General features: G+C 41.3%; 1 protein-coding gene across 12 annotated transcripts in view; it reads left to right on the plus strand.

The window, feature by feature from the left end:
* The window catches only part of PTPRT (protein tyrosine phosphatase receptor type T), a 281,209-nt gene extending 264,405 nt beyond the window's left edge, over nucleotides 1-16,804 (plus strand). For all 12 annotated transcript variants that reach the window (XM_083147730.1, XM_083147733.1, XM_083147726.1 and 9 more), the window contains 11 exons: nucleotides 1,111-1,208; nucleotides 2,337-2,453; nucleotides 2,532-2,686; nucleotides 5,452-5,587; nucleotides 5,708-5,857; nucleotides 7,906-8,079; nucleotides 8,624-8,755; nucleotides 11,112-11,237; nucleotides 11,315-11,478; nucleotides 13,972-14,107; nucleotides 16,008-16,804. In XM_083147730.1, coding sequence (XP_083003856.1) covers nucleotides 1,111-1,208; nucleotides 2,337-2,453; nucleotides 2,532-2,686; nucleotides 5,452-5,587; nucleotides 5,708-5,857; nucleotides 7,906-8,079; nucleotides 8,624-8,755; nucleotides 11,112-11,237; nucleotides 11,315-11,478; nucleotides 13,972-14,107; nucleotides 16,008-16,061 — 1,442 coding nt within the window. In that variant the 3' untranslated portion in view covers nucleotides 16,062-16,804. The remainder of the gene's footprint in view (nucleotides 1-1,110; nucleotides 1,209-2,336; nucleotides 2,454-2,531; nucleotides 2,687-5,451; nucleotides 5,588-5,707; nucleotides 5,858-7,905; nucleotides 8,080-8,623; nucleotides 8,756-11,111; nucleotides 11,238-11,314; nucleotides 11,479-13,971; nucleotides 14,108-16,007) is intronic.
* The last annotated feature ends 251 nt before the right edge of the window (nucleotides 16,805-17,055 follow it).

Genomic DNA, 17,055 nt, shown 5'->3' on the forward strand with positions numbered 1-17,055 from the left:
GAATGCACACAGTGGGGAAATCATTAGATGCTGAGTAGTTGGGAATTGACTTTCAGCTACAGGTAATTGCAGGGCTGCAAAATTTAGCAGGCTTACACAGGGCGGGATTTCACTATGGAGGGGCGACAGCTATCTGCTCGAAGGGTTCCAAGAATTATCACCGGTCCGATCATGGTCTGAATTATTCCCAATGTCCCTATCAGCACAAATCACAATGTTCCACCACCATCTTCACGCTACTTCTATCTGACCACTGACATTAGAACTGTCCTGTGAAATGTGTGACTGCACGGGGGGGACAGTGAATGCATATTATGAGCTAAGAAATATGTTTACCATAAAGCATAATGCACCTTGGGTGTTTGGTACATTGCATAAAATGAAAGCACCAAAATCCACTGTCTTAATTGATATCTCTTCACACATTATTAAACATAGACAGGACTGGTGTATCCTTAATATCACACACTGACAGTAATGAAAATGTACTGTGACCACTAAATGATCAGGAAATTATCAAAGCTTATTTAACCCTTTCAGGGTGTTTCTGCTAAAAGAATGCTGACAACGCTAATCGGTAGAGAGAGTACCAACCAGCTCTAGTGGTGAGCTGTATCAGAGCTTGGAGAGGGTAAAAGTGAACCATCAGCCAATCAGCTATCAATTTTCTAACACAGCAGTTAGTAGCTGATTGGTTGGTACTTTTGCTTTCTCCATGATTTGTACATCTCCCCTAAATCCCATATGTCTTTTTATTTATATATGTCTAAATTGGGGGCTACACTTATCAGGAGGTATAACAAAATCATCCAATAGGCATTTCCCATGGAAAGACCAATATACTAAGTGGTAGCTGCACATTTCATACTTATAGGGAAGATTAGGATATTTTCAGAGGCAGGTTTTACCTGTTATTCTTTGCTGAGTGCCTGAAGATTCTGGATATTTTATAATATAGTAGTAAACCACTTAGAACCTAATGTTCATTAGAAATTGATTTAAAAACTCTTAAGACACAGCTCATGTGTTAAGTGACCATTTATTACATTAACTTAAAATCAGAAGCCATTAGATATCTCTTTGGTCATCTGCTTATCTTGTCTTGTTTAGGTCCTATGCAGGAGACTGTGAAGGATTTCTGGCGGATGATCTGGCAGGAAAACTCAATAAGTGTGGTTATGGTGACAAATCTGGTGGAGGTTGGAAGGGTGAGAGACGTGTGCATGAAATACACAAAACCATTTTGTTAGCTTTTAAAGATGGGGAACCAAGTCTGAAACACCATAGATAATATGTCTGTAACAAAATGACAAAGGTGGTTGAGTGGGAGGTTCTATAAAACATGATAGTAGCTACAGTAAAAGATTGTGCGGTAAAAACTGTTCCTATTTGGTAGGACAAATACAAAATTTTTGGTAGTGCCCAAAGTAGAGTCTAGATTTTTGGTGAAGTTTAATAGAAGTGAGAGATTTGGTAAGAAATCTCCAGGTTTTTTTAAAGCGGCAATCATTTACACTGCAAAATCAAACGGTTTTGCAGTGTAAATTGCCGCTTTAAAAAAACTGGAGATTTCTTACCAAATCTCTCACTTTCTGAATCTCTTATCTATTAAATGTCCCCCATAGTGTCTTTCATTAAAAAAGCAGGGTGACATGCATAAATGTTATTGATTTGATTAGTAAGAAATGGGTAATGGGAATATGATTATCAGAATGTGTATGCCACTGAGACTAACATAGTTTACAACTCATTTTTGCCTGCTTTACCACCTGCAGGCTACAGTGTCTCATGGTGGGTGAGGGGGGGGGGGGGATAGACAGGGGGCCAGATGTACTAAGTTTGAAAAGTGCCATGTCACAGACTGGGTTTGAAAAATGACAGATAGGAGCTAATTGGTTGGTGGTTTATCACTCTCCATTTTATCACTTTTCAAGGCTTAGTACATCTCGCCCACTGTATGCATGCACACATGGTCTATTCACTGTGAGAGAGGGATAGGGGGCTTGGTCAGCAGTTTACAGAGCATGTCCTCATAGTGAGGAAAATGGGGCATGGCTTGCAATCATGTCATTATTGTGAAACCACACCCCCTTTTGGGCATGGGTCCCGCTTTGGGGCAGAATGTTGGGAGGTATGGACTAAGATCCTTGGCAATTCCCATAGGATTACCATATTTGGATGTCCAGCAGAAGATAGATATGACAGACTTGATTATCGTCTTCTTTCAGTGTGTTCAGTTTTTGATATACTTATTGGAATTCTAAACATGAATTCTTGCCAATTGAAAGAAATGTTTTGGATGTTACTGTACCTACTGTCATTTCATCATCTTTCAGGTTAAGTGTGTAAGATACTGGCCTGACGATACTGAAGTGTACGGCGACATCAAGGTGTCCCTCATAGAAACCGAGCCATTGGCAGAATATGTCATTAGGACGTTCACAGTGCAGAAGGTAAGCAATGGACTTTTGTGGAATAGATTAAGGATCATTTTGTTCAGTGGATGTAAACATTTTCTCTCTGTCCCTTAGAAAGGATCCCATGACATTCGCGAGATTCGCCAGTTTCACTTTACCAGCTGGCCAGATCATGGGGTGCCATGCTATGCCACTGGTCTTTTGGGTTTTGTCAGACAGGTGAAATTCCTCAACCCACCAGATGCCGGCCCCATCACTGTGCACTGCAGGTACATTTCACTGACAACATTGCGTTGATTGATGTTGGACTGTTTGGAGAAAAAAAATGAATACTTTTTACATAATATATTTGTGCAGATCCAGATTCATTATTTTTTGAGCCAAAACATGTGACAGCTGATAGCCAATAAGATCCCGTTTTAAGATCCGGGTAAATTCAGGTAAATCCGGATCTGCACGTGCCTACTTTAAAGTGGTTGTCTACGGTAAGGCTTGTAGCTAGAATTAGCATTTTACTTCTATTTATATACTGTAGTAGAGTTTTCTTACTATCTGTGATCAGAACATAAGCAATACATAGAAGTGATATTTTGCTAGTGTTTGACAGACATAAAGCATATCTTACTCTTACTCTTATATATTAGCCTAACTTATGAAAAATATGCATTTTACGTAAAATGTGCTGGTGGCTCTGAATATTGGGCCTAGTTCAGACTTGAATGCAGGGAAAATTTGTTCTCAAAATGGGAAAAACCATCTTGCACTGCAGGTGGAGCCGATGTAATGAGCAGAGAGAGTTATGTAGAATGAATGATAATTCATTCTACATAACCAGAATGATAATTTTCCTGAAATCGTACGATGGTCGCACGATTGGATTGGAGTACATGATCTGAAAACGATCTGCGCACAATCTGTACCCAATTCATTGTAGATGGCAAATCTTTAGTGCAGCAGGTAAAATCTCCAAAGCAACTAAACGACCGGCGGGAACGCTAATCGGATCGGAATCGCATTGAAAACATTTACAGCTCTGCTCTTTTTACATACAATTGGTCAAAATGGTATCGAAATTGGGGGAATTGATCCCAAATCGTTCTGGTGTGTACCCAGCATTAGATTTGTGTGGGTGTGTTCAAACTGAAATCTAAATTGAAGTGTAAGAATAAAGCAGCCAGTATTTACCCTGCACAAAAACAAAATAACTCACCCAAATTGTATGTATACTTAATGGACATAATAATTTACACCTGTGTTGTGGGATTAAAATGCATACATGAGGCCCCCTGAGTCTACATAACACTCCTTGTTTAGAGGCCTAAAAATGTAAAATACAATTATCTTAATGAAAATATTCCTATTGCTATTATCAGTCAGTATATATTGGGTGACTAAATTCGGTACTTGTTTCCTAGCATGGCGCCCATCATATGCCATCGCATACTACTAATTAAGGTATGCGATGGGATGCGATGGGACCCGATTTTCGGGTCCTAAGACCCCGCTCTGTGCAATTTTAATATCGCGTTGAATCGCATGCCATTGCAATGATTTTTAATTGTACAGGCACCCTGATGGGTGATTACTATGTTAAATGCACCCCATTGTTAATGCCACCCCCACTATCAATGCCAACCTGAAGCGTGGCGAGTGCAGCGAGTACGCGAGGGGTGGCGGTACGCGTCCTCCGACCTTTTGATACCCCACTATCCATGTCAGCGTGGAGTTGATTTTATATAGTGTGGGTAGCACGAAGCGTGGCGAGCGAAGCGAGCCCCGCGTGGGGACGCGGAATACATGTGAAGTAATCCGCATCCGCTCGCCACGCTTCGGGCTCAGTGGCTCACTGCGCTTGCCACACTATATAAAATCAACTCCACGCCGATGTGGATAGTGGTGGTATGAAAAGGTCGGAGGACATGTACCGCCGCCGCTCGCCACACTTCGGGTTGGCGTTCATAGTGGGGGTGGCGTTAACAATGGGGGTGCATTTAACATAGTAATCACCCATCAGGTTGCCTGTACAATTAAAAAATCGTGTCTGATCGCATCGCATTGCATGCGATCGGGTCGCATGCGATGCGATCGAAACAATGGCATAAGATGAAAATCGTGGACGCCGTGCTAGGAAACAAGTACCCTAAATTCTTATAGTGTCATTCTAACAACACACTGAGGCCCTGATTCTTGTTGATTCGGTCCCCGGCATGATCGAAATGGGGACCTATTTTGAAACACTGTGCATTTGCAGAATTTGCTTATGCGCATGTGCAGGGCTTCTGTGCAGGTGCTTTTCTCTGTGTCACTCTCACAGAGGGGTGGGGGCGAGATGGAGGTGGGCAAGGGATGGAGGCGTACCCACCAAAATGCTGGGTGTGTCCAGGAAAAGTTGGGAGTCCTCATGCGAACCACCCAGTTCTTGGACCAGGAGGCCGCAAGTCTATGTCTGCCCAGACTGACTTAGATTTGTGAGCACTGTATAAATCATTGGATGGTTTGTGACCATCTAATAGTTTTGGGCTTGCATGCTACCCTGCGAATTAATGTTTATGCAAAACATCCATTCACAGTGCAGCAGGTACATTTGCAAAGCGGTGGGGGTGGGCATTTGCACGCCCGGTGGGCATTGTTAGAAGGTGCCGCTGCTTAGCGAGCCAGCCAGAATGACCACTATGGATGAGATGATGCTTGTATTTTCATACACTTCTGTTTCATGTTGCCTAGAAATGCAGTAGAAAGAGTACAATTGTACACCAGATAATGTATGCAGAATTGTACACCAGATATTGGTATATACAGAGATAACTATGGTGTCAATACACTGGGGATTCTACAAAACAGTATTTTTTTGATGTAATTCAAATAAACGTCATATGAGTCAAAGCATTGAAAGCAATAGATCTTTATCCTGTTCCACTGTCTCATCAGGGCAAGTTCAGAAATCCTTATGTGTATGGTGTTTGCTTTTGTAATGTAAGTTGAAAATTGTCAGGTGTCGGTATCAGAAATATAAAGAAATACTCTTATTACATAGTGCTGGAGCTGGGAGAACAGGCTGCTTTATAGCCATTGATATAATGCTGGACATGGCAGAGAATGAGGGAGTAGTGGACATATTCAACTGTGTGCGGGAACTCCGAGCTCAGAGAGTCAACATGGTGCAGACTGAGGTAAGGAAAGTGAACATATCCACGTTGTATATACCACAAGCACACAAAATTGCCCACTAGTTGTTTTAACAAACCATAGTATGTTTCTGTATTAATCAGATTTTTTTCCTTTTTATGTAGGAGCAGTATGTGTTTGTGCATGATGCTATCCTGGAGGCCTGTTTATGTGGTAACACTGCCATCCCTGTATGTGAATTCCGCTCTGTCTATTACAACATCAGTCGCATGGACCCACAGACCAACTGCAGCCAAATCAAAGATGAGTTCCAGGTGTGTCACAGATAAAGGCTATTAGTGCTATTCATGTATGATTGTACCTCTACTGATTTTCCTCATATTGGCTTTGGTCATTTGGCTTTGGACCCATTTACGACCCGGGTCGATCCTTTCACATGGAAGAAATACCCATGTTATTCAGCAAATTACTGGGTAGGAATATCTAACCCAGTAATTTGCATTTCTGTGGGAAGGGGTCAGCCTGGACTTGGCAACATTACTCAGCAATGAAAATGCCGGGTAAAAGCCAAGATTTTTCAGACATTTCTGTCTGAAGGTGGTATAACAGGATATGGGGGGGGGGGGATGCTCTAACATCCGCGCCCCCTTACCGCCACCCATCGCCGGCTACCGCAAACATAATTATCGCATATGATCTAACACATGGGTCTTCAACCAATGGCCCTCCAGATGTTGTGAAACTATATATTCCAACATGCATTGCCACATTTTTTCCTATAACAGCATGCCAAAACTTTCAGGGCATGCAGGGACATGTAGTTCCACAACATCTTGAGGACCACAGGATGAAGACCTGTGATCTAACATATGCGATAATTATCACAAAAGACAGCTCTTGCGTTAAGAGCTGTCTTTTGCGTTGACCCGGCGATGAGCGACGGGTCCCGGCGGCTCCCCCCTCCCTCTCTTACCCGGCCTGGTTGCTGCTGCTGCAGGGGGGGCTGGCTCTCCTCCTCCCTGCACCCGGAAGAGGATGTACAGTGCAGGGAGGAGGAGGTCACAGGTCCGGGCAGCACAGCTCTGTGCTGCCCGGACACAGATGAGGGGGGGGGGTGTCGGTGCGGGGCGGCGGGGTTCGGTGCGGGGTGGCAAGGGGTCGCATTAAAAGCCCATAGGCTTCTATGGGGCATCGCCAGATTTTTATGGCGATGCCCCCCATCGCGGTAACCCGGCGAGGGATGCTTAGAGCATCCCAAAATGTGTTAAAACCCTGATAACAGGGTTTTTACCACATTTTTAGTTTAGAAAATCTTCCCCAATATGATTATTATATGCAAGTACATTAAGGGTCAATACAGAGAACTATCAGGGTGAGCAATTTACCCCAAGCTCTCTACGCAGGACATGCGGTCACCCCATAAATTACAACCAGCGAAGAAAGGATTAAGCAATGGAATAATACACTGCCATGGAAGTTTAACATGACAAACTCATTTGATATGTTTAAAAATGGGTTAGACACATTTTTTACAGAAAACAGTATCCGGGGTTATAACCATTGATTATAGTGTGTAGGAGTGGACCCAGAGAAATAAGACTGCCATTTTGGTGCATCAGGACTCTGGTTTGAAACATATTGTTAGTACTAGTTACTACAGTACATCTTGGTTTTTAAAAATTTAAGCTGTGCGCCGCAGGAGATCCGATATAGGTTGAACGTGATAGACTGATTTTTTTATCAACTATGTTACGATAGATAGATAGATAGATAGATAGATAGATAGATAGATAGATAGATAGATAGATAGATAGATAGATAGATAGATAGATACTGGTTTTGTATCTTCCAGCCATCGGTTTAATGAAACTAGGCTATGCTTTCATTGTACAGTATAAATACAATTAACATTCAACACACTGTTCACATGCACTGTTTGCAGAATACTAAAACATTCTTTTGAGCCCTGTTTGACAATTGTAGGTTGGCACCCTATATGTCTACCTGACAATTGTAGGTTGGCACCCTATATGTCTACCTGACAATTGTAGGTTGGCGCCCTATATGTATACCTGACAACTGTAGGTTGTCGTCCTATGTGAAGTTCTATGTAGAAGAACCCTTCTACACATCTAGTTAATGGGAAAACTATACATACAAATAGAATCTATTTAAATACAGCAATCCCAAATCAATGTTTACAATTTTATAAAAAAAAGTCTTCAAATGGTAAATAGCATTTTCCTTCCTTCTTGTTTCACCCTAGAACAATAGGAAATTTGTGTGACATAAAACAAACTTTATAACTTTGGAAAACTGCATGGTGCCACAATGACCTATTCTGGACCTTTCTCTTCCATAGACCCTGAACATTGTGACACCTCGAGTGAGGCCTGAAGATTGCAGCATAGGACTGTTACCCAGGAACCACGATAAGAACCGAGCTCTGGATGTCCTGCCACTGGACCGGTGCCTTCCCTTCCTTATCTCACTGGATGGAGAAACCAGCAACTACATCAATGCTACACTCATGGATGTGCGTATATGTATGCAGGCAATTAGTGTATGCCATAGTCAGGTATATACAGTATCATGAGCTGTGTGTCAGTGTCTGTCACGCAGTACAATGCTTCATGTCTGATCTTCCATGGGAAACATCCTGATTGTCACACTCCAGGGGGTGGTCCAGATCTCTCAGCTTATGTCTGAGATCTGACAGCTCCTTACTGCAAAGAGAATATTTCTTAGATAATCTTGTGTCATGCACGCACGCACACACACACACACACACACAACACTGACAGATTATGTGATCAGATACTGTAGAATAAATGGTGTAATAGCCAGTTTGCAGTACACACTCCTGTATGTCACAGCTTGTCAACAGTTTTATGTTGAAGCCATGACATAAACCAAGGGGCCTCTATCTATTCACTGTCAGTCTGCACTGGGAAAGACAGTGCAAGTATCATGCTTCTCCTCTGTATCCGACAACACTGACTAAAGACATGTCACCGTTGTGTGCTGGAGATCAAAGGATCAGACCACTATTTGTGACAGACTCTTGTTTGGTTCCCTAGAGCCATAAAAAGCCGGCTGCATTTTTGGTCACACAACATCCTTTACCCAACACTGTGCCAGACTTCTGGAGATTGGTCTTTGACTACAACTGCTCTTCAATCGTAATGCTCAATGAAATGGACGCTGCACAGGTACAGCCCCTGTCAGACTTCTGCTTTCCTCCATTCTGTCTTTGCATCATTGCTGTTCCCTCAATGTTTACACCTTTCTTGATTAATCTCAGTGGCAAATGCAGGATTTCTAGAGGGGGGGTTTCCAAATGTAATCCAGAATCTTCCACTCTGCAGGGCATTGGAGTAAGTACATGAGTCTGGGGGAGCGGTAGCAGCCACAAAATTTGGTATTTTTATACGCTGGATAATATATGGAATACAGTATTGATATTGAACAGTACATATGGTCTATAGTATAGGCTCTTTGAAATATTTAAATAAGATAAGTGATCAGGAAAAGGTTAAACATATAATAAATAAATACACAGATATAATAGAAACAGTACTGCACTTTCTAAGCTCACAATCTCCCACTTCATGGTAAGGCTCCTGTCTCTTCTCCTAGCAGTTACTCTCCATAAAATGTGGTAGAAGAAGCTGGTACTCTAGACATGTGCTCTGCTCTGTCTCTTAAACTTCATTATGTGGTGGCAGCTCTATTGATCATATTATGTAGCAGCTATTGTTGTCACAATTGAAGGAACTTGCCCCCCCCCGTGTTTGCCTATGAATCTGTGTGTTGCCCCAGTGCTGTATTTTTGTACCAGTGCTGCATAACTTGGTTGTTTAGGTTTCTTTTTTATTAACATAGAGCAAGCTAATAATTTGACCCTTTAAGTGCCAACATCTATCTTAGAGATGTTTAAAATATGCATTTAAAATGCCAGCATCGCTTACGTTTTATAAATTTAAATGAAAAATGTTGAGTAAAAGAAGATGATATTTACTATATAAGGTAAGCATTACAGGTCAAATTCATGAATAAAAATTCACTTGGTACTCAAAGGGTTAACTAATTTAGCACAGGGTCTGGTGCCAAATTTAAATTATACTATACACAATTCCCCCAATTTACTGCAGTAAGCATCATCAGGTCTGTATTGGTGGGCAGCAGCCTATGAGTGGCTGGGCCCCTTGGAATCTCAGGGCCCAGTAGAAGTGACCCCCTTGTACACCCCTTTCACCGGTTCTGAATATGGGTTATCTGCATTTTTAATAATAACAAATCACTTCTGATATCCCCTTGTCCAATGAATGATTTGTTCTCTTTGTTTCTTAAAAAAAATGCATCTCTAATAATCTGATTTGGCCCATTGAAAGCTATATATATATATATATATATATATATATATATATATATATATATATATATATATATATATATATATATATATATATATATCTTGGACTGAGAAACTATTTTTCCTGCCTTACTCAGAAATAAAGATAAGACTTGAAGAAATAAGCTTTTCTATGTAGTATAAATGTTGTAATTAGGTTTCATTAAATATTTATAGAAAAATTAATTGAAAAGAAATACTATCGTCATCCTGTTGCTGAGGGGATGCTATTGTTTATAGGACAATTAAATAGTTTTTTTATGACTTATCTCTATTATGTTTGTCATTGTCATGTGCCTATTACATACTGAAATTGAATATATAATTGGATCTAAACAAAAGAAAACAAACATTAGCTACAACAGTATGATGTTTTCCTTAATGATGGCTGAACAGGAATTTATCATTAATGATTGATAAGAACTTTTTGCTCCTCCCCCACTATTTCCCCAGAATAAGGTCCAACAGCTAGCACCCCTGACACACTAATCAGCCAGACTAGTAATCACTATCCTGGGCAGGGAGCTGTATCCCGGCCAGATTCCTCTTTGTTTTACAGCACTCTAAAACGGAAAGGATGGCTTAGATAAAGCAGGGCCGTGCTTGCACGGCCCGAATGAAGGATTTACATGTTGGTTCCGCATACTAAATTACCTAATGCTCCTTGCCTTAGTGGAATGAGGGCAGATTTCTGTCTTCATTAAAACTCTACGGTTCCCCGATGACAGGTCCTCTTTTACCAAAGTCAATGAATATGGAACTGAACTAATGTTTATGACGATTGAAGTTTGACAGCATATTCTTATTTAAATACGTTTTCTTTTAGTTAGAACTTTCTAACTCCCATAGGTTTTCCTTCTTCTTAATCTGCAGGGAACATATTTCCCCTTTCACAGAACAGCAGCCCGTCCCATATCTGTGCATGTCATTCCATCACACTGTTATTTCCCTCTCTCTGTGATTATGCTACTCTGCATGTTGGTCTGTTTCTATGATTGCTGATTATATCCCCAGAATCTTATTATTTTACTATTCCTCTGTTATTATATCAGTGTTTTTGTTTCACACAGCATGTTGTTATATAGCTCTGCACGCTCTTAACATTGCTTTGCATGCTTATGGATATTGTCTAAGTGTCAAGTTTCCTCTGCTAGCTATGCCTCCAGTACTGGCCAGAGAAGACATCCTGCTGCTATGGACCAGTGCAGGTGGAGTTTGTATCAGCAGATATTGATGAGGACACCATCAGCCGGATATTCCGGATCTGCAATATGGCACGGGTAAGCAAATAGGAAGCTACAGCTAGTGCTGCAGGTTTCTGCCATGATCAAAAAAACTAAGATAGTCTTTGTTTCAGCCTCAAGATGGGTATCGCATCGTACAACACCTCCAGTATATTGGATGGCCAGCATACAGGGATACACCACCTTCAAAGCGCTCCATACTAAAGGTCGTGCAGAGGTTAGAGAAGTGGCAAGAGCAATACGACGGGAGGGAAGGCAGGACCGTTGTGCACTGTCTGTAAGTATATGGACAATCAAATAGCACGTCAGAAAAAACATGAAAACCACCGCAAACATTTGAGCAGCCAGGAAAGGGGAACATGTATTATGTTAAGTTATATAGAAACCGGTCCCAAACATTAAGAACCACAACCACATTTATAGGAATTATACCTGCTTGACTCTCTGTATTACTGAGATCTGGGTAGAATTGCGCTCATCATCTCCGATCTGTGTTGATGGGAAGGATTAGATGCAGCTGTATTACGAAAGCTACAGATTGTTTTACCTGCATATAGTTTTAAAACAACTAGTAATGCAGACAAACAGTTGCTTACACTGCGGATCATGAAAAACAAATCAACAGTGTCAAAATAAAATCATAATAAATGTGTTACTGTTACTATAATGCTGTTTTTCTTTATGGCTTCATTCTTTGCCACTATGGCAACAGAAGGCATTGTATATGTATATTCGCCCACATATCCTGATATTTGTTGGAATCATATTCGTGTCCCTGAATTCTCCCTCTGGAGCTTTTCTCCCGGTTCTATTTATCTTCTCATACTAAAGTTCAGGTGAGAGATCAAGACTGAATAAGACATGCCATAATGTTTATTTATTTCACATACTCTTCCTTTCTTCTGAAGATATATCTTACACTCCTTGTACTGTGCCTTGTCTGGGAGACAGTTCTTCTACGCCTGAAGGAGGTGTACAGATCATCTTCTCTTTAGTCATTCTTCCATCAATCTTCATCAAGTCACCTGCTTGTTCACAAGCACTGCACACACATTTCTCAGACATTAGTTAAAGACCATGTAAAATACACTAATACCATGTAAAATGCTGAGCATTACAAAGCTCAATATGCATGGTATAGCCTAAGTATTAATACGGGAGTAACTTAATCCTGCGGGTATGGTATAACCCCAACGACAGTCCTTTCTCCAACAGCGGAATCCCGACTGTCAGGGGCCCGTCCTGATAGGATAGCTTGGAAGACATTCATTGTCAAAATTGAACTGTATGGATCCGTGGGTTCTTACACAGGGACAATCCTGTCTGACTGATGCAGTCCCAGCTTTAAGCCTTATTACAGATGTAAAGATGTGGGATGGGCTTCAGTAACGCAATTGAGAGGTGCAATATTGAACTTTATAACAACGCTGCAGAGGATTGGGAGCTTAAAACACAACATTGTTTATTTGTAAGCTAATTTGTAGCTTTGCCAACCTTATAGCTCTGTCCTTGGTGCTGAACTATAATAGCTACATAGACTGTACATTTATTCCTTTTTATGAATTAAACAGGGTTACTATAAAGGAAATAGACACTTTCAACATTTACATAAACCAAAATATTATTGATATAATCAAAATGCATGGATATGTAGTAAATGTCTATAAGTTTCTATGATTAAATTACAAATGACCTATGTGAACCTTTTGTCACGTGACAAATATTAATATGAAAATCCAATTTGCGTTCAACGATATAAATGTCGATACCAGAATGTCGACAGTTATGAATCATGTCAACATGGTGACAATGATAAAGCCAGGCAAATGATGACATGGACACATTAAGGTGTACATTTACTAAGATGGGAGTTATATTGAAGATGGGATATTGCCAATAGCAACTTTCTACTGTACTTATGTATTAAGCACCTTCTTGAAGATAATAGATAGAATCTGATTGGTTGCTAAGGGCAACATTCCCTCTTCAATAGTAAATTTACCCCTAAGGGGGATATTTAATCTCCCGCTGCCATTACCGATGTCGGCCGGGCCCTATTCAATGCTGTCTTCCCCTATAGCATTGAACAGAGATCTCGGCAGAACGTGCCCGAATTCACAAGCAGTCAAGCACGTTCTGCCGAGAACGGCTGGGAATTGACGGATTCCCGGCTGCAGCTCAGCGATTTCAGCAATTTCCACGATTTCCGGCTGCTTCCCACTGCAAAATCCCAGTCGAGCCAGCCGAGAACGGGACAGGGTTATGACTGTCGGGGGTGACCCTACATCGAATAACCCTCCCTAAATGTCCACATTGGGAAAATGCAGGCATCAGGGTCAAGTTTACATTTCATCAGTCAACATACAACATGTCATAGCCTAAAAAAATGCACAATATGAAATATGATGGAACCCCCTACTCCACCATTAGAACAACTAGTATTAAACAATCTTCACTAATCTAGAATTAATACATTGGCTCAGGAGAGGTGAATTGGACCAAGGTTAACTGCTCTGTATATGGTTCACTACCTATTATGTTAAAGGTACCACTCTTTCCAATCCACGGGTTACTGTACATCATATTGTCTGATTCTTTTACTGTATACTCTCATAATATTGTACTATATTCACCACAAATATCTGTTTACTAGAACTCCCTAAGGTTTGCATCAGTGGATGGCAGCACAGCTACTGTATCACAGGATACATCTCTTGTGTAAGACTAGACCATTATGCTCTGTGTCACAACATAATATTTCCTCCCTCAGGAATGGAGGGGGTCGTAGTGGGACATTCTGTGCTATCTGCAGCGTGTGTGAGATGATCCAGCAGCAGAACATCATTGACGTGTTTCACACCGTGAAAACCCTACGGAATAATAAGTCCAACATGGTGGAGGCACTGGTGAGTGACCGGCCCCTTCTATCTCCCCATATCTACAAGTTGAGCAACAAACAAATAATACATCATGTGCCTCTGATGGAAAAATAGTAATGATAACCTTTGTAACATGTGTCATGATAAATGTTCACAGCGTGAAGCAACAAATGGTGTCAACCTATGTTTATAGTAACATTTACGTATTTGAACAATGATTAAACAGTAAATGATGTTATGCATTGTAAATCTGGTTACTATAAGTGCACACATCTACCCAGCACAATTGATGTCACTAACATAAACAGATTTTCCACTGAAAGCACAACAATCCCACCTTTCTCTCACAGGCTTTTGTGTTCTCTGTAATGTGTCTGCAGCTGCATATTTATCCAACACTTTCATGCCCCATCCATAGTTACTGTGCAGTGTTTCACCCATTCTCCAACCATAGGTTGGTATCTAATGAAAACATACAATTGATGCCCTAACACACATGGCAAGAGACAAAACCAAGCACTGTCTGCACCATATCTCTTTCTGCTACTGACTTGTATCCAAACTTTAAAATCTTTAGACTGCTGACCAATGTTCCCTCTAATTTTACGAAGGCTTTGTGCAGAAAAAGATATTGGCTGTGCAACTTTGGAAGGAAATGTACATTTTTGTGCGTCACATAACGTATACAGGCCTAGGTTTCGAGTTCTGTTGAGTTAATAAAGCAATTTGAATGTTTACAGACTTCACACACCACACATATAGAATATAGCAGTGATTTTCAACCTTATTAAACTCGTGGCACACTAAAACAAGATTTTAACCTTTGTGCGCTCAGTTGTAATGTCTGTGCGCGGGCTCGGCGAGTTGTGTGCGCGCGCACACGCGCACAGCTTAGAGGGAACACTGCTGCTGACCAATGGCGGCTCCAGAGGAGGGGCCACAGCACAGTCCAAATTCAAATAGGGGAGCAACACCAACTGCCAGTGAGTCAGTTTGGAATGGCAGTTGCTGTGCCTCACCCAGGGGTGCAAATCAGGTCGGCTGGGTCCCAGTAAAACAAAGGGGCGTGGCCCCTGGGAGGAGGCATGGGTATGCCTTGTGAAAAAAAAAACACCTGTAATATGTGCGGGTTGTGGGAGGGTTTCTTCCTCGCCCATACAGTAGGGAAAGAGATGACAGGCTTCCACTGCAGCTATCTCTCTCCCCAGCTCAGCACATGGCACTGAGTGGGGAGAGGCTGTGTCAAGTGTCAACGCTCTCCCCACTGCCCGTTTCACACACCCCCCCCCCCCCTCGTCTGGCTTTGTCTATTTGAATTTTGAACTGCCTGAAGCCCCTCCATTGACTTAGTACTCTTTCATTTGACACCCATCCCTTGCTCGTAAATTTCCTGGACCCCTTTACATCTATTTTTTCACTCTTAGTTTTGTAACACGCATGTCTTCTTGTTGCTTTACGGTGTTCACATTTATCATGACACTAGTTTCATAATACCCTCAGCTTTGTTACAACAAGAAAGTGTATGCATACAATTACAACTATCAGCTTATCTATTTACTTAAACAAGGTTCACATCAGTTATTGGTCCAACTATTTCTGTCACTTTCTGGTGGTTTGAGGGAGCATAAGGTGGCACATAACCACTCTGTCACAGGTTCAGTGACTTACAGTAGTAGCATTTTCACTCCATATTTCTATTTTGAGGCCTACAACATGGTAGCATATCACTAGCTGCTGAACCCATAGATGTGTGTGAGGAAAACATTACACATGTAGGAACGGCCAACATAAACCTCTTTCAAGTCAGGACATGCAGTGTCCTTTTAGATGGTAATACCAAGTAGCACCAGACCAGTAGGTACTTGAATACATTATCCTCTCATCCACTACTAGCTTCCTCAAATGTTCTTTTTTTTTCCCTCCTCAGGAACAATATAAATACGTATATGAAGTTGCCTTGGAATATCTGAGTTCCTTCTGATCCTGTCACCTTTTGGGGATGGGTAGGTCTGTGAAGATAACCTTGTCCTATGCAGCCCCTCTGTGGCCTGGAAGCCTTCTGTGTTGGGCGAGAGGCTGGACAGAGGCTGCTGCTGAGACCGTACAATTTGGTTTCCATGTTGCCAAGTTGATATGCACATTTTGCTGGAGAATGAGAAGCAGCAGATGACCATAAGAGCACATCACAGAACAATGCCTTTTCCTGACTTATTTACAACTAATCCACCCCTTACAGTTTTCCTGGGGTCTCTTCTCATCCCTCACTGCTCCCCTGTTCTCTTCTACCACAAACACATATACAGAGAATATGCATCAATTTGTGCTCTGACAACAAATAAAAACAGAGGAAGTGTTTCCAAATCCTTAAAAAGAGCTAGAGGAACACCCATACACACCGATGCAGAACTCCAGCCATTTTTAAGGACATTTGTGTCTTATCATGAAAGTAACCTCATTAACCACCTCACTCCTGGAGGCACTGGCAGGGATTACAGATCTCTGTATACACTTACTCCTATCCAAGTGTTCTCCCTTCTCCGGAAGTGTTCCGTTACTGTTTGCAGCAGGCCCCAAGGTACAGGTGATGTGGTCTTGTCCTCTTTATAATGAATTTGTCTTTATTTATTGATGTAAATGTTCTGAAAAGGGGTCAATTTGTATTCTGGGGAAATGTCTTGCAATGGAGCGTCCAATAAAATTGTGATGTATTTTTTTTATTAGTAATACCTGTAGTGTCTTCTTGGCTTTTGTACTTCTTGATTGCTGAACTGACAAGATCACAACATGCTTTAAGATGAACATATATATTTTTTATAATATTACAGATGGTTTACATACATGATACCTATGTGCAGGACCTGTACTGTGCATGTGCAGATCTGTTTCTGAGATGGCAGTCACAGTGCCCCCAGGGGCAAACGCAGGATTTTTAGAGAGGGGTTTCCAAATCATTTAAAAAACTGGCAATATGGTCA

This window comes from Crinia signifera, chromosome 6, assembly GCF_055691185.1.
Source record: "Crinia signifera chromosome 6, ASM5569118v1, whole genome shotgun sequence".
Classification (NCBI taxonomy): Eukaryota; Metazoa; Chordata; class Amphibia; order Anura; family Myobatrachidae; genus Crinia; species Crinia signifera.